This window comes from Pseudorasbora parva, chromosome 14 (genome assembly GCF_024679245.1).
Source record: "Pseudorasbora parva isolate DD20220531a chromosome 14, ASM2467924v1, whole genome shotgun sequence".
In the NCBI taxonomy this organism is placed as follows: Eukaryota; Metazoa; Chordata; class Actinopteri; order Cypriniformes; family Gobionidae; genus Pseudorasbora; species Pseudorasbora parva.
In genome coordinates, this window is record NC_090185.1 from 24264388 (window position 1) to 24282299 (window position 17912).

The following is a 17912-nucleotide window of genomic DNA, read 5'->3' on the forward strand; positions in this document are numbered from 1 at the left end:
CCTGCATTGAACTTGTGATGAATGCGGATTGCGGAAGCTTTCCTCCGTAAAAATGTGCAGCACAGAGTGAGATTTGGGTAATAATTATGAGGGACCGAGTTAAAATAAAATGTAACCATTGATGCCTACCTCCCCTGTACCTAGGAAGGTTGAAAAAAGTGAACCTGCAATCCGGATGAAAATAACAGCGTTTCGTCGGTATTGCGGCAACAACACTCCAGCCAACTAATTATACCACAACAAATGTATGTAAATTTTGAGGCTGGTGATGTCAGCAACCTTGGAGGAATGTCTGTAGTTCCCGACCGGTCGTTTGCTATAGTCCTTAGAAATTGATTTCTTTAAACGCAAATATCTCCCTTTGCTTTAAACTTTGAACGTTGTAACTTTGCAGGTGTTGTTCATGCTCAAACAGCAACACTACACACTAGCTAAAGTTAAAAAAGTGAAATAGTATTTTACCACCCCTTTAAGAGTGACTGCACGGATCCAATATACTGCATTTTCTTTCTCAACTGTTTACATTCACTTAAGACATAAATTACCGTGTTTACTTGCAAAGACCTGGTCACTTTGACACATAGGTATATGTATTTAACCGTTCAAGCCCAATTAGTTGACAAAAAGCACTTCATTCAGTTCTTGCGAGCTTTATAAGCAGCGGCATCATGTGTGTGCGTCTCCCAGAGTGTGTCCACCAAAGGTTTTTTTTTCAATGAGAGCGTTGCATTTTTAAAACGGTATGAGCATAACAAGGCACTGGGCATCTATTTCACACTCAAGCGCTGAGCGCTCAGTGTTTTTTATTGGTTGCCGAGAGTTGAAGGATGTTCAACTTTGATTAAAACACAGCGCTCAACACAACTAACTTTAAACCCAGCCATCCAATCACAGTGGAGGAGGGGCGGGACACGGCCTAAGAAACAGACTCTCTGACAACCAGTGTTGCCAGGTCCTACTTTTAAGTTGTTGCCGCGGGTAAATGTTTTTTTCTGCAAGTTTTAAAAATTCACCCGTCCGTACTATTTTGCCGTACAATTTTGCACAGTGTGTACCACATGAGTGTGTAAAATAGCTTTCTGTTTAATAGTAATAAATGCAGTGCTCACTTGTTAAGCTCAAATAGTAACTTAATAAAACTAAAAACTGAGGGAAGAAACGCTGAAGTGACTTTAACTGGAAGAATCCATTCTCTAGCCGCTAAGTGTACTGTACATTGTTTGTACATTTGCTATTGCAGTGCTCTATGGGATTAAATAAGTGTACTCAATAATGTTAACTTTGGTTTCAGACACCACTACAAATGTTTATCCCACAAACAGGGGTCGATTTCCGATACAGCCCAGGTCAGGGTCCTGCAAGTTTCCTTTGGAGACCCTTGCTGTCGCATTGCGGTGGACTTCTTATTGTAATTTTAACCTATTTGGCAAATTGAGAAACATTTGGTAGACTAAATTGAGTAGTTGATGACCCTAATGATCAGCCCTGGTGACGAATATTCACATTACGGTCAGAAATGTGTTATTTCGAGATCAAACATAAGGCTCCCTCATTCTCATAACACCCAACTTGGCCAACAAAGAATCTCAAAACACTTGCCAGTTTGTGTTTTAACATGATATTTGTTTTGCTTTCCCAAGGGGTGAGGTTCGGCAGGAAAGGTGCTTGTTTGTTTGATTTATGTGCCCTATGATGTGAGATTTAGAAGTACGTTCTAGACAAAACAAAGTGTTATGATAATTGCTACCTGGGGTCTTGTGATGTAAACACACACAGCCAGTGCTCTGTACTCCCCGTCCTTTGATTCACAGGGGTTACCTGATTGCCGCGCCATCGGTGTTCCGTGCCGGTGTGGAAGAGGCCGTGAGCGTGACCATCTTCAATGCCGTAGAGGACACAAAAGTGCAACTGCAGCTCAGCGTCAAGGGCGAGATTGTGGCACATAGCCATGGCACTGTACGAGGTGAGTGTTACGTAGGGGAATTTACTTCATTGGTCAAGTCATCATCTAAAAGTAATGTCTGCGGTGCCAGGAGCTCCTCTTAAATATGTCATTTAAATTTTGATAACTAAAGTATAGTTTTCACTACAAATAGCTAAAGAGGTATGGTGTCAAAAAAAAAAAAAAAAAAAAACCACATACCAAGAGCTTCTTTTGCAATATCTTGGCCCACCAAAGGTGAATTCCCTTCGTTTGTGTGTTACACATTAATAACGCAAGTCTCTTTTTCATTTGTGACCAATTAAATATGGCACACATTCTACATGAATGAACATGATAGATTTAATGAAGGCTTTGATCAGTAAAGACCCTTTTATCTCAAAAAGTTAATGTTTTAATTCAGGAATCCTGGTGCTTGTGCAGTTTTCTCTTTACATGTAATTACTTTTTTTTTTCCTTCTCATTTCAGATAAAGCCACAATCAAAATAAAGGTGAGCCAATCACATCATCAGCCAGTTCTCCTTAGTGTGAGCATTAATAAACAGTGTTGAGGACAAGTAACTTTTCAACACTGCAAAAATGCTTTTCTTACTTAGTATTTTTTACTTGTTTCCAGTTCAAATATCTACAAATTCTTAAACCAAGATTATTCTACTAGATGAGATAAGATATTTTATCTTCTTTTTGATGGAAAAAAATAATCTAAAAAATAATAAATACAAGAAAGAAGATTTCAAACATAAGATTATTTTTCTCACCCCATTGGCAGATAATTTTGCTTGTTTCATGCAAAAACTCATCACTTCATTTGGATTTTATTTTACAGAAAACAGGAAAACATATCTTGTCATTTTACTAAAGGCATCTTGATTTAAGAATTTTTAGATATTTGGACTGGAAACAAGAAAAAAATACTAAATAAGAAAATTATTTTTTTGCAGTAAAGTAACTAATAACATTACTTCTAAAATTAATAATATAATATCTGTTAACGCAAGTTACTTTGTTTTCCCATTTATTGACTGACAGCTCTCTTGTCCTAGTTATGAGAAAAATCGTAAGTGCAAATTGTGTGAACATGATGGTTATTGTAGTTCTTGACTAAATGTGAGCATACATTTACTCATCTCACTAACAAAAAAAGAATCAGTATTCCTCAAAATGAATAAAATCAGTAAAATGTAAAATAAGAATAATATGCAAACCTCCAATAATTAAATATGTTAAATAAAACAAAATATCTTATGCATTTAATCTCACTTTATTGACCAATGTACTTACTGCTGACCTTTAATTATTCAGTTAAACCATAAGCAAAACATTTTATTGGTGAAGTGTTAAACTTTTTTTTTCCTGAATCCTATTTTTTGGTGGTCCAGAATGGCAGCACAGCTGAAAGGTTTGTTTGACATTTATGCCTAATAACCACAATGTTCCCAGGTGCCATCAGATCTCAGAGGCCAGGCACATCTAAAGGTTTGGGGGAACCGTCAGCTCAATGAGGGTGGCTACATCTTCCACAACCACACCACTGTGACGGTGGACAGCAAAGGCTCAACTCTTTTCATCCAGACCGACAAACCAGTTTATAAGCCCCAGCAGAAAGGTCTCTCTCCATTCACCTAACACGAATGGGTTACTTATGAAACTTAACTGTGTTTGTAATGCTAAATGTCTCAATGTGTCTTTCTCTCCCCTCTAGTTCTTATAAATGTATATGCCGTCACGCCAAACCTAAGGCCAACCAGTGAAAAGGTAAAGTCCTGAAATGACACGCTAAAATGCTTAATTATGTTTGTAGATTAGCATTGTCCTATTAAGCACTAGCAACATTAATTTATCGCTTAAAGCTAATCCTGCTAACATGTCTAGAAATGGGCAAAAGGTTGCTTAGCAGTATGTCACGCATACACGAAAAACACGCAAATTACAGAAACAGATTCACCTGAGCCAACTTGAAATCAAGCTTTTTTCCAAAAGCGACTCCAGCTATAGTGTGTGGACAGCATCTTTAAAAAAAAAATGGCCTGCTAAAGTGTGGCCACTGGCAAATCTTCTCTCAGATGCAGGATTGATTGAAATCTTGATGTTGCTAAGTAAAATGTAGCTATACATGTGTCATCTTCATCCCTCTAATCACTTACTTGTTTTTATTTTACAGATTGACGCTTACATAGTGGTGAGTGGAGGCCGTGGGGTGGACACTGCTGTGGTTGGTTTGTTTCTTTCCCAGCAGGGTCCATGTTGCACAGCTATAGAGCTTGACAACTGGTCGCTGGTGTTGGGTTCGACCCTGGAGCAGACGCTTGTGGGCGACTAGGGAGATAAAAGGGAGCGAGTCTTCCCGGGGCATTGCCCCCCACTGCTCTGCGCTTAGCTTCCATCTTTTCCCCACATGCTGCTTGGTCTTTGAAGCGTCTCTGGGGCAAACACTGTTGCTCAGTTCCAGAAAATTCTTCTGAAAGCTGTGCAAATGGCCAAAGGGGGAGCAGAAAAAATGTTTGCTATGTATACGATGTTTCATGTTTATGTTAGTTTGGCACCGTCGGCCTCTGGCTCTCGCTGGAGGAAGTGTCAGTTAGGGTGTGTGTAGTTTTGTCTTGATTGACGGGCACCTGGAGTGTTGGCCCTTTGAGTCAGGGCAAGGTCAGTTTGTTTAAAAGCATCATTGGATTTGAAACATGTTTTCGTAAGCTTGATTCTTTGCTGCCTTTTTACGAGTGCAAAGCGGCCTCTAGATTTAGGCCAAGCAAAAAAGTAAGAATGTGACTATTTTTACCACATACTGTTTAAGATTATCACTTTGTTTACCAAGGACCCCAGAGGATCCCGCATAGTCCATTGGAAAGATCTGAAGTCTGTTTGTTGTGGTAAGAACTCTTACTGTCTTGTTCCTATGGCTGTAATCAGGATTTTGTATTTTGTAATCATGTTGGAATCATTGCATCACACTGTACAACTGTAGTGTTTGACAGTCACAATGATATATAATAAGATTTGATGGTTATGATATATTTATAACGCTGATATTTTCATGTCACTATTAGGAATTGTCAATATGAGCTTTCCATTAGCAGACCAACCGGTTTTCGGGGAATGGTTAGTTTTCGTGGAAATGCAAGGCCACACGTACAACAAGTCGTTTGAAGTGCAAAAGTATGGTAAGCAGTGTTGATTGATCCTTTTATAAGAACTGATTTAGATTATTGTAACAACATGCTACACGTAACACAACATTATAGGCTCTAAAAGATGAAAAATCAATTACATTCTATAAACCATGAATTCAAAAAATGATATTATTTAGCTATTTCAGTCTAAATAAAATGGACAGAGATTAATTGATTTTGGTCTTTCTTCCTCTTGAACAGTCATGCCCAAGTTTGAGCTCATCATTGAACCTCCTTCCTACATTCGAGACCTCAATTCATGTGAACAGGTCACAGTTAAGGCAAGGTAAGAGGAAGAATCTGCATCTTAAACAAGTAATTTTGCCATGGCTTTCAATATCTCAATCACCCTGCCTTCTTCCAGGTACACCTTTGGTAAGCCAGTGTCAGGCAAATTAACTGTTAATATGACGGTTAATGGAATAGGTTACTACAGACATGAAGTTGGCCACCCGGTGGTGAAATCAATGGAGGTGAGTGCATAAAATATTTCCCTGATGAAAAGACCAGCATCCTTAACTTGCCCAAATAGTAAAACTTATTTGGTTGACCACCATCAACAGCAAAGTTTTGCTAGCATAGCTGCACTGGTCTACCAGGGCCTTGTCCCAAATGCAAGTTGACACTTAACATAGGACTTTAGAGTAGTTGTCCACTATGAAGTCCAAACCAGTGCAAGCTCAGCAAAATTGCACATTGCTCGTGTATGTTTTCTGCAAAGGCGTACTCTATAGAGACTCCTTGGGACAGATTTCACTCTTGTGGACCTAATAGACAAGACTGCGAGTCTAAACCCAAAGCATCAGTTGGGATAGGGCTAGGTAGACCAGTACCTAACCAGCATTAACTAACTTTTTCAAGCTAGTCTTTTCAACTGAGTCCAAAAGACCAAAAGTAGCAACTTTCTGTAACAAGTTTCTTTTCTTCTACATAGATCAAAGGCTCAGCCACTTTTAGCCTCTGCGTGAAAGACATGATGCCCTTAGAAGTTACAGATCATTTCCGAGGTGCAGTGAACATGTGGGTGACAGTGAGCAGTGTGGACGGTGGGCGGCAGACCATGTTTGACGATTCAACGCCAGTCCACAAGCAGCTCATTGACATCAAGTACTCCAAAGATACTCGAAAGCAGTTCAAACCTGGTCTGCCCTACAAGGGGATGGTGAGTGGTGGATCAGTGTTCTGTTGGAAAGCAGATTATGTGTCCTTTTTACTAATCAATCCTAATTTGGAATGATCATTTTTCACCACTGACCCTAGATTGAGGTGACCTATCCGGATGGAAGCCCAGCCGAAGGAGTGCAAGTGCGGGTTAAGGCTGAACTCACCCCGAAGGACAATGTCTACACCAGCGAACTAGTCTCACGCAATGGCAAAGCCACTTTCGAGATCCCCTCCATCCCAACGGCTGCCCAGTACGTCTGGCTGGAGGTCAGTGGGAGGGATTTGGAGATGTAGTGGAAGCTTCTTCAAGGGGTGGGTTAACCTAGTGCAGGGGTAGCCACCTGATGAGCTACCTTGCTGCAGACTTCGGTACCAACCCTGCTCCAGCAGACCTGTCACAGCCTGTGACTGTCGAGTAACCTTGAACACCTTTAATAGCTAATGTAGGTGTATATGATTACATCTGGAGCTAAACTCAGCAGGATGTTAGCGCTCCAGGAGCAGGGTTGGCTACTCCTGACCTAGTGATTAAGGGGTTATGATGGTACTAACCCAGAAAAGTTGTAGGTTCAAACCCAGTGCATGACTAGAACCATTGTTTAGCAAGGCACTTGACTTCCAGATTGCTCAATTGCCAAGCTGCATTTCCACCTCAGGAACCAGGAACTTAAAGGCTGCAACATATCCGCAAGAACAGAGAAAAAGTTCTCGCTCTCCTGGTTTGGGAGTTCTCGCAGCTTGTTCTCGACACATCGCCTGAGCAGAACTTTTTTCTTGCGGGTGTCCGAGGACTGTTGGTCAGAGTGATTGGTCAGAGATTTAAAGCGGGCGTGGTTAATGTGGAGAAACGCAGATGATCGGCACCTGCTTTTCTCATGAAGTATCGAATGTACTGCCTGAACGAACTTTGTTCTTATTCTTGCCACCTCGAGAAAACGAACAAATGTCTTTGTTCTTGCAGAGTTTGTTCCAAGCTTTAGGGTGGTGTGTTTCGACCACAGGGACCAGGGTCTAAATCAGGGGTGGAGAACGTTGATCCAGAAGGACCACTCTCTTGCAGAGTTTAGCTCCAACCCTAATCAATCACATATGAAACTAATCAAGGTCTTCAGGATTACTAGAGTTACAGGCAGGTGAGTGTTTTTTTCATGGTTGGATCTAAACTCTGCAAGTGAGTGGCCCTCCAGGATCAACGTTCCCCACCCCTGGTCTAAATGAAATTCCAGGTGAAAATTTTCCCCTCAGAAAGTGCCAGCTCACTAGGTACTTTTTCAAAGATCAGGAATTTCAGAGGTGGGACTTGGCCACTGAACATGCTGATTGGTTGAGTTTACACAGCATTTTATTTCAACCACCATTTTTAAAAGTCTGTTGTGGTATAAGCAGTAAGAGTTGTTTGCTATTAGAATCAACAATGTAGTTTAAAAATTCCAACATATTGGCCCGACGTCAAGGTTCAGGCTTTTTAAGCTTATATGCGGAGAACAAAATCCAGTGGGAAGTATAAAGTCCTACGTCACCAGACTAATTTGCGTAATATTCACGGTACTTTAGACCACAACTGAAACACAGACAGCAAAAAATCTGGGGGAAGAAGGTTCCTCGGACAAATTGTTCTGTGTAATTTCGGTGGATATCTGGCTTATGCCTCTAATGTCACTTTCACACTAGGAGTTTTGGTCTAAACCTTGGATTTAATGACCATAAAGGTTTATTTAGTGAGAAAGCTGTCTTTCAGCTGAATATCAAAGAGCCACACTAAACTGAATTACTCTTCTCTTTGATCGCAGTCAAAAGTGACTGCCATTGATGGCAGGCCAGCAGGAGACCAGTATCTCCCCAACTATCTGTCCATCAGTAGCTGGTATTCTCCGAGCAAGTGCCACATCCAGCTCCAAAGTCCCCGTGCTCCTCTTGTGGTAAGAGATTGACAGTATGATTAGTGGTGATTGCTAAGATATTCAAACATATTTTATTTCTTTAAACCACCTTTAATCGTGTCTAGATTGGAAAAGAAGCAGACATCTCCTTGAAATCCACCTGTCCCTGTAACTTCACCTTGCACTATGAGATCGCCTCTCGAGGGAATATCGTGCAGTCGGGTCAGAGGCCTACCAAGAGCATGGCCCAACGTAAAAAGAGAGCTACCATAACCTTTGACACAAACATTCACTCCACTGCCAAACCACCACAAGACTCAGGTCAGTTTTATTGCAATAATTGCAATAAGCCTTTGTTGAATTTATTAACTTGACTGAGCCTTTTTGGTTCCTTTAGATCCTTTTAATGAAAATTACATTTCTAAAAATGTTTGTTGTTCTTTTAAAAGCTAATTTCATAGCTAAAAATTCTATGTATAATTTATACATGTATTAATTTTATATAAATTAATATTTCCACTTTTTTGCATGATTTTCACAACTTGTGTGTGGAAATCAGCTTTTGATTAAAATATTTATTTCACCTTTTTGATTTGACATAATTTTTAACAAGTAATTCTTAATAATTTTGTAATGGACTGTTACTTTCCATTTCTTTCTGTTTTCTGTTCTGTTTACTAAGAATTATGTTGCTCTTTTCCTGACAAAATGTTTTGAAGCTTACTTTAAGGCACTATTCTTCCTCTCTTTTTTTGCTCCCATTTTTTTCTGTCCATCTTTATGTCCTCTGTCTGTCTAGACTCTGGTGTGTCCTCTTCTCAGGCGGAAACAGACAGCTGTGTGTCGTTTCTACATTTCAATGTGACTCCTGCCATGGCTCCTCTCAGTCGCCTACTGGTCTACTATGTTCGGGAAAATGGAGAGGGTGTTAGTGACAGTCTGCAACTTCCTGTGCAGCCCCGCTTTGAAAATGAGGTGGGTTGAGTCAATCATTAATTGTTATTCCTGGACAGTTCACCCAAAAAAGTTATCTTATTATTCACTCGCCCTCATATCGTTCCGAACCCATATGACTTTCTTGTCTTTAGGTCTCTGTGTCTTTGTCCACAAATGAGTCGATGCCCGGCAGTCCGGTCAGTCTGAAGGTCAAAGCAGAGAGTGGCTCATGTGTTTGTGTAGCCTCTGTGGACAAAAGCATGTACCTTCTTAAACCAGGCTTTCAGCTCACACCTGAGAAGGTAAGTCCTCATCTGAACCTTCAAATATACCACGGATAGCTTTGAAGTTGTCTTAACCGGGTTTGCTGGGTTTATTGGTTTGCAGGTGTTCAAGGAAATGGCTGACTTTGATGTATCTGATGCCTTTGGGATACCCAAAGATGAGGGACATTTTTGGTGGCCCGGCTTGTCATCACGAAGACGACGATCTTCTGTGTTTCCATGGCATTGGGACATCACTAAAGATGCCCGTTTTGCTTTTACGGTGAGGGCATTGCTTTCTCCACTCCAAATATAAACCCTTATGTCAGATATCAAATGCTAATATGTCCATGTGTGTGGACAACTGTGTTGTAGGAGACGGGGCTGGTGGTAATGACGGATATGGTGAGTCTCAATCACAGGCAGAGTGGAGGGATGTACACAGACGAGGCTGTGCCTGCTTTCCAACCACACACCTCCACCCTGGTGGCAGCAATGCACTCCCGATCTGGGACACGGTACACATGCTCACAGTGTCTGAAATTATAAGGTTAATCTCACATTCAGTTGTCTCTAAGATCAGTAAGAGAATTGTTTCTTATGTCAGTGTGTGTTTTTCAGGGCAGAGAACCGCAGACGTACATTCTTCCCAGAAACATGGATATGGCACTGCTTTAACATAAGGTTGTAAAATATTACTTTGGTTAACTCTAATTTTTTATTTTAGATACATAAAGAGAAACATACTAAGTAAAACACAAATGAAGATACTGTAAATTAAATCAGAGAGATTTCTGTCCCTGTTGACAGCCACACAGCTACCACTTTTACACTTTTAAAAGTTCATGAGATCATAAAGCTAATCCATGTGAATTGAGCGGTTTAGTCCAAATTTTCTGAAGAGACACTGTGGCAAGCAGTCAAGGCCGAGGGACCATGACAGAATGGCATCAAAGTAACACCGTTCTTTTTTAATGGGAAGGAGGAGGTGGCAACCAGCAAACCTTCAACAAACTTTAATAAATAAATAAACAATCGGAAAGTAAAAGCGGCAGCTTCCTCACGGACGACTGCCACGCACACACATACTAAAATGTAAACAAAACACAACATAAAGTCCAGGCTGGGTCCTCTCTCATCCTTCACTGTCGTCGCTCATCTTTTATCATCTGAGCTCCTCCGTGAGACAGGAGACCAATAAGGCACACAGCTGGTGCCCACTATCACGTCCCGTTCTCACAGTCCCTCGTACTCAACTGCTTGCCACAGACATGATCACCTTATATGATGAATAGATATAATTAAGGATTTTACAGCATATTAACATTAATTCATCAACACACACATCAGATATGGTAGCTCAAGCATGTTCGCTTGATGTGTGAGAACCAATTAGGCTCATTCTTGTGTTACGCAGCAAGAACCAATGAGATTCATTCTTGTGTTACGCAGCTAGAACCAATGAGGTCCATTTTCGTGGTCATGCTGCATTGTTGAGTTTCAACAAGAATCAATGAGGTTCATTCTTGTGTGTTACGATGCACGTTTGAGGGTCAACAAAAACCAATGAGGTTTGTTCTCGCATGCCAAGCAAGTATGGTTGAGTATGTTTATAACTTGCAATGTTTATATGTGAATAAAAGACTAAATTCAATCTGTTTATCATATAAAATGATCCAGTCTCTTCAGAAAATGTAGACTAAACTGCTTGATTCATATGGATTAGTTGTACCCAGGACACTTGTATATACACATACAGTTTTTGCTAATTGTACATTTTATTTACAGCAGTGTTACTGGGGAGGCCGAGTTACGTTTGGATGTCCCTGATTCCATCACCACATGGATGACAAGTGCTATTGGTCTGTCTGCGGAGAAGGGGTTGAGTCTGGCCCAGACTGCTGAACTGCGTACATTTAAGCCCTTCTTCATCGACTTCACCCTGCCGTACAGTGTTGTCCGTGGTGAACAAACCAAAGTCCCACTGACAGTGTATAACTACCTTCCTACATGTGCCGAGGTGTGTGTGTGCATATGCTTTTACACAGATCTTGGTAAAACCGATCAATATTTTCGACAATAATAACAGATAACAGAAAAACACAAGTTATCATAGAGAATTAGGGCCAATAAGGAGCCACCAAAAACACTCTAGCAGCTACAAAACAACAACCACTAAGAACATCTAAGCAACTGAATAGCAACACTTTGGCATCATGGCAACACAGACAAGAACCATTTCATGACTTTGATACACTACCATGGTTTCTGCCTTCATATCATGTGGCTTCAAATATTATTTAGTATCAGCTTATTTTTGACTTGAGGTATGTGCAGAAAAAAGATTTGCAGCAGTTTTTGGCGCTGAGGGGTTTAGAGTTGAATCCTTGAGGAACGATGGGAGGCCATGAGTTAGGCAGCATGGAAAATGTGCAATGCACCTAAAAAATTCTCTAGAATCCTTCAGGAGCCCTTGGGAGTTCATGCCGTATTTTTGAAAATGCGGGCAGCATGTGTTTGCGCAATATGGAGAAACTCCATGACTTGTTCCTATGCTCATTCTCCGTAGGTCCATGTGAAAGTGTCAGTGCCCAAAGGGATCAAGTTTGTGGGTCACCCCGGCAAACATCATCTTACCCGGAAAAAGTGTGTGGCGCCTGGGGAGGCCACGCCCACTTTTATAGTTCTGCTCTTTTCTGAACTGATATCTGCCAACATCACAGGTTAGTCCATTAAAGTAAACCAACTACTTTACAGAAACACTATGTGATCTGATCACAAGAATCAACTTGATGATTTTTTAAAACAGGTTAAGACACGTTTCTGACTTCATATTATTAGGGCCCAAGCCCTGAAAGGGCGCAGAGCCCTATTGTTCTTCTAAGGATTATTATTATTATTATTATTATTATTATTATTTTAACCCGACTATTTGGGCATTTTGGGGGCCCTTCCCATGCTCGAAAACTCTTGAAACTTTGCACACGCATCAGAATGCGCGGCCATCAGGGCCGGGCTGAGGCTGGGACCCGGGCGTGGCAGGGGGGCTCGACAGCGCCCCCTAAAGTGGGGTCTGAAAACGGGCTCTATAAATCAAACACACTTGCACGTACATATATGAAACTCGGTACACATATAGAGTTCATCGGGCCGAACAACTTTCGTGCTCTAAGTTATGTGTCAGCCCAACAGGAAGTGAGCTATTATGGGTTGTTCGGAAAACGCATGCTCTGGAATTTGCGATACTCCTCCTAGACGATTCACCCGATCAGCACCAAACTCGGTCAGCATGAAGTCAAGACACTGAGGATGCCAAATTGCGAGCGACTTTTTGATATCTCAAACGGTTTGGCCGTGGCGAAGAGACGAATTTATGGCGAGAAAAGGGAAACAGGAAGTGTGTTATAACTTTTGCATACATTAATTCATTTTGATGAAACTTCAGCTGTGTGTTCGTTGTAAGAGGCCGATCACATGGATATGACTTTTGTGAGTCAAAGTTATAGCGCCACCAACTGGCAGCAGGAAGTATGTCACTTTTGTCCAAAGTGGGGGGGTTAGTTTTATCTACATTCACCAAACTCGGTATATATATTGTACATTTCGAGCCGGACAACTTTCTAATTTACAGTCATTAGTTCTGACCAACAGGAAGTCAGATAATTTGGTTGGAAGATAACAAGAAGTGGCAAAGCGAGCTCTGAGTTTTTACCTTCTCCTCAAAAGCGATTCATTCAATCTCCTCCAAACTCGGACAACATGAAGTAAATATACAGAAGATGCTAAAATGCGAACGGTTATTGGATATCTCAAACGGTGGTCCCGTAGCAAAAGCCTAAAAAACACAAAATAAGAACACAAGTGCCTGGTTCATAAATAAGGCTATACTCCCACCTGCTGGTTATTCTATATATCACACTGGCTGTTTTTCTGTTTTTTTTTTTTCCTGTTTTTTCAACACTTATACTCTCCCTTAAATGACCAGTAGAGGGCAATATTGTATAAGTTTTCAAGCAAAAAACCTTGCCTGTGTGTGTGTGTGTGTGTGTGAATGGTTTTCTAGCCTGGTGGGGACTTAAACCTGAATGCACACAGACTCATGGGGACTTCCCAATGGGTACAAAAGCTTATAAATCAGACAGAATGAGTTCTTTTGAGGAAAGTTTTGTGTGATGGGTAGGTTTAGGGGCAGGAGCAGTGTAGGATGACAGAATATATGGTTTGTACAGCATAAAAACCATTACGTCTATGAGTCCCCAGAAAGATAGTGAACCAGACATGAGTGTGTGTGTATGTGTGTGTGTTTGTGGGTGGGTGTGTGTGTTGTGGATGGGGGATGGTGGATGGGCTTAACTGATAAGAGTTGCCTGCAGCATACTTCAGCATTACTACTGTGTGTGTGTGTGTGTGTGTGTGTGTGTGTGTGTGTGTGTGTGTGTGTGTGTGTGTGTGTGTGTGTGTGTGTGTGTGTGTGTGTGTGTGTGTGTGTGTGTTCTTTTTTCTAGCCTGGTGGGGACTTCAACCTGAATGCACACAGACTCATGGGGACACGTGTCACTGATTTCTACAGTGTGTGTGTGTGTGTGTGTGTGTGTGTGTGTGTGTGTGTGTGTGACTTTACTATTATTGTTTTGCTGAAAATCATGTTTAATCTAAATCTCACTTTGCCTCTCTCTCTCTCTCTCTCTCTCTCTCTCTCTCTCTCTCTCTCTCTCTCTCTCTCTCTCTCTCTCTCTCTCTCTCTCTCTCTCTCTCTCTCTCTCTCTCTCTCTCTCTGTATGTGTGTGTGTGTGTGTGTGTGTGTTTGTAGGGGGATGGTGCCAGCTTCATTTTGATTGTGAAAAGATTAGCTCATTGCTGTGTGCTTTGGCAAGCATTAAAGAATAAAAACATATATTATTCTGGGTTACAATAAAATTATAGAACCAGTTAATTTGTAACAATAGAAAAAACACATTTGAGTTTCCTTTTCAAACAATGAAGTTTGTGTAACCTAAAAATAAGCAGATTAATGCCTTTTATTTGTGGACGAAAATGAGAGCAAATGATAGAGAATAACAAGAAGGTGGGAGTGTAGCCTTAGTTATGAACCAAGTTGGATATGTCCTTGAGAACACCGTTTTGAAGATAAAACTATTGTTATTGCAAAACAGTGTTTCCAGACAGTGAAGAAAAAAAAAACTTTCTCCCACTGTTTAGATTATTATTTTTTTGTTTTTTTTCAAATCTTGTTTCTTTCGGAATTAGACTCTGCCTCTCTGTTTGTCGTTCCCCTCCCCCCTCCCTCTCCCTCTCTGAGTTTCACTCTGTTTGGGTTGTTTGTGTGTGTGTGTGTGTGTGTGTGTGTGTGTGTGTGTGTGTGTGTGTGTGTGTGTGTCACCTTGTCTCTTGATTGTCATAATTTAAACCTTCATATCACAAATAACTATCACTTTAGTGTGAAAAATAAGTTTAAAAAAAAAACAAAAAATATACTATATCTTTAATTAAATACTGGCCTTTTGAACTTACAACATTTTGAGCTGCAAAATATACATTTGCACATAATTGAAAGTGACCCATTATATCCTAATACATAAAAAAAAAAAATCTATATTTAAATTTCATAATAGGTGTGGCTTGTGGTCATAGGGGTACCAGCTGCTGTGATACATGTGGCATATAAGAGCAATTTTCAAATATTCTCCTGTTTAAATGCATATTGCCTGTCGTGCACATTCTCAGCAGTATAAAAACATGCTGCATGTTTTAGAGAGGTCGACTTTGACCAGTAAATATGGCATATTCAGATGACTTTGATATCGTTATTTTAAATTTAATTACATTTAAACATTTAAAAGTGGCTGTTTATAATACACTTCCATAAAATGTATGCAGGCATATTCCTCTTACCTGACACTGATATTAAAATAATTTTTGCAGTTTCTGTGATTTGGCTTTATTTTTTATTATTTTATTTTAAAAAAATATTCAAATGCCACACATATTGAAATAAAAACAAGCATGCTTTTTGCTGCATAAAATTGGTGAACAATCACAAGCTACGGTAGGTCAAAAACACATAAAGAGAAGTGTAAGGATAATACAACATCAGCATTTGGAAAGTATTCTGCACTCATTTTGAAATTGACATTTGACATCATCTGACATAAAATTAATGAATAAAATGTAATTGATCTCAGAGATGTGACTGTTGTGGTTCCTGGTTATAGCAGCACCAGTTGCTGCAGTTAATGAGGTGAATTCAAATGACTTTGACATAGTCCCTTTATTTATTTTTTCCCATATTAAATGCCTATTGCCTGCTGTGCACAGTTAAGCTGATGCCACCGGGGTGGCGGTGCCCCCGGCTTGGGCCCGTCATCGCTGCTCGCAGCTTTAATTTGGGTTGAAGCCCTTAGACTAAAAGACTTTTAGGATCATGAGAATAAAATTCGGTCACTTTTTACCGGTAGCTTACAGATCTTGCGTTTGCTACATGTTTGACAAGAATTGTGTATTTATTCTCACTGCAGTTTACAGAAAGTTTATTATTACAAGACATTGCAAACATTCTTGGGAATATTAATCAATCGTTGTCACATATTGATTTTTTGGCTTGATTCAGCCTGCGCATTTCTTAAATGTAGAGCCATTTCAGCCTTAGCAAAGCACAGTTGCCAAACAAAACTTTTGTCATTGACTTATGTAATGACCCGTGCTGGACAACAGCTATGTTCTTGATGAGGAAAAGTACATAAGGGCATAGTGCCCCCAAACCACCCCACGGCTATGTCCTAGTCCCCCTGGCTCCAAGTCCTTCCTTCTCACTACACACATACAAAGGGGCTTTGCTGGCAAGCAGCCATTCTGCTGCAAAGCCATGTGTGTATCCTATTATCCCCAGGCCATCAGGGTCTCGGAAGACATTACGGGTTTGTTAAAAAAAGGAAGAAAGCATGCTGCCAGAAGTCTCCCATGTGTGCACTTGTATATATTTGCACATGTATACTGTGCCAAACAACTTTTCCCCTCATATGCACCCACAATGCAAATAAAGCATTTTCCTCATTTCCCATATTTGTTTCCATGGCAGCTCGTGCCGTGGCCTACAGTGAGCCAAGTTGTTGCTCTGATGGGCTGCAGTCCAGCAAAGCAGGCAAAGTGGGTGAGGAACAGGAGGACAGGAGAAGCCCCGCAGGCATGGACTATGTGCGCAGGAGCGTGCTGGTAGAGGTGGGGACCCCGAGTCTCATTGTCTCTATATGTTGTGAACAGGTGTTTTAGTGAGCATTTTATAACTGTTCTGGTACTTTTTGAATGTGATTTTTAGTTTCGTATGCTTAAATATCCCTATCTTCTTGCTTTTCCATAGCCTGAAGGTTTGCCTAGAGAGTACACCTACAGTGTCTTCTTCTGTCCCAACGGTAAACAAGTCTTTCCTGTTCTTTATTATTTCTTTAATATGTTCACACTGATAGTATTAGCTGCCAGCTTCAAAAATGGGTAGTTTATTCTCCAATATTTTTACCCTCACATTTCGCAGAACGAATCCACATCTCCACACCAAACAAATACGAGTATCAATACGTGAAAAAGCCAGCTAAAGTCGCACACGTTCAAGTGTCCATCAAAAGCCACAATGACGCCCACATTGCCCTCTCACCAAGCGCACATGACAGTACCGAAATAGTGGAGATTGTGCTGGGTGGGAGGCAAAACTCGCGTTCCTGGATCTCACAGGGTAAGATGGGAGAGCCTGTAGCCAGCGCCCCAACACCAGGCATCCTATCCTGGGATGAATTCCGAAGCTTTTGGATCAGCTGGAGAGGAGGGGGGGTGCAGGTAAGTTAGACTTGAAAACATTAGGAGTTGTAGTTTTTGATTTAATTGCTACCATATAGGTATTTCAGGATGTAACTTCAGGCTAAATTATAGGAAGTTATAAGCAGAATTACAAATTTTATGTTTTTATGTCCACGAGGGTCACTGTGATCAAATTGAGCAGGTATGTTCTGATCATGTCGATTGTTATGCTTAAATAATTTTCGCTTTGGTAAGAAAAAGTGGTGGACCGTTATGCACTTACAGTTGACTTTGTTAGAACATAATGTGTACATTTTATGAGGCTTGTTCATTTGGTAGATTTATGAGATGATGGTGAAACCTTGGAGGAGTTTTGTTGCGCTACTGGAAATAGAGCACTGAAAAATGTAGTTATGTTAGCAGTGTTGCTCTGCTTTGTTTGTTTGGCTCCCTAGCACTGCATACTAATGCGGTCATATTCTACTGGCCAATGTCATTGTCAATGTGATTTATGACCACTGCCTAGCTCTCACTGGCACAAAAAGATTCACACCCGACACTGAAGTTACTCTGCTTCATTTGTACATATACTTGCAAATAGCCGGGGCTAGATTTGTTTTGATATTGTGGCCTATTTTTTATTGTAGCATAAATCATATTACATTTTAGATGGTGTAATATTTAATGATAAATTATTTTCAATACCAAGGTAGTCTGTTTACGGGAGATTCCAAACTGGCTCTATGTAGGCTTAAGGTGATGTGGGTAGCT

At 40.6% G+C, this 17912-nt stretch overlaps 1 protein-coding gene across 1 annotated transcript in view; it reads left to right on the forward strand.

Annotated features, from left to right (window-relative positions):
• The window catches only part of cpamd8 (C3 and PZP like alpha-2-macroglobulin domain containing 8), a 41939-nt gene that overhangs the window by 3325 nt on the left and 20702 nt on the right, over positions 1-17912 (forward strand). Inside the window, exons 2-24 of the mRNA XM_067415981.1 lie at positions 1812-1963; positions 2412-2434; positions 3384-3549; positions 3646-3698; positions 4105-4122; positions 4759-4813; positions 4991-5104; positions 5315-5399; positions 5478-5586; positions 6048-6275; positions 6374-6544; positions 8068-8196; positions 8283-8478; positions 8957-9132; positions 9246-9395; positions 9481-9639; positions 9732-9874; positions 9978-10040; positions 11145-11376; positions 11926-12079; positions 16432-16571; positions 16711-16762; positions 16882-17180. Of these exons, the coding sequence (XP_067272082.1) occupies positions 1812-1963; positions 2412-2434; positions 3384-3549; positions 3646-3698; positions 4105-4122; positions 4759-4813; positions 4991-5104; positions 5315-5399; positions 5478-5586; positions 6048-6275; positions 6374-6544; positions 8068-8196; positions 8283-8478; positions 8957-9132; positions 9246-9395; positions 9481-9639; positions 9732-9874; positions 9978-10040; positions 11145-11376; positions 11926-12079; positions 16432-16571; positions 16711-16762; positions 16882-17180 (3067 nt within the window). The remainder of the gene's footprint in view (positions 1-1811; positions 1964-2411; positions 2435-3383; positions 3550-3645; positions 3699-4104; positions 4123-4758; positions 4814-4990; positions 5105-5314; positions 5400-5477; positions 5587-6047; positions 6276-6373; positions 6545-8067; positions 8197-8282; positions 8479-8956; positions 9133-9245; positions 9396-9480; positions 9640-9731; positions 9875-9977; positions 10041-11144; positions 11377-11925; positions 12080-16431; positions 16572-16710; positions 16763-16881; positions 17181-17912) is intronic.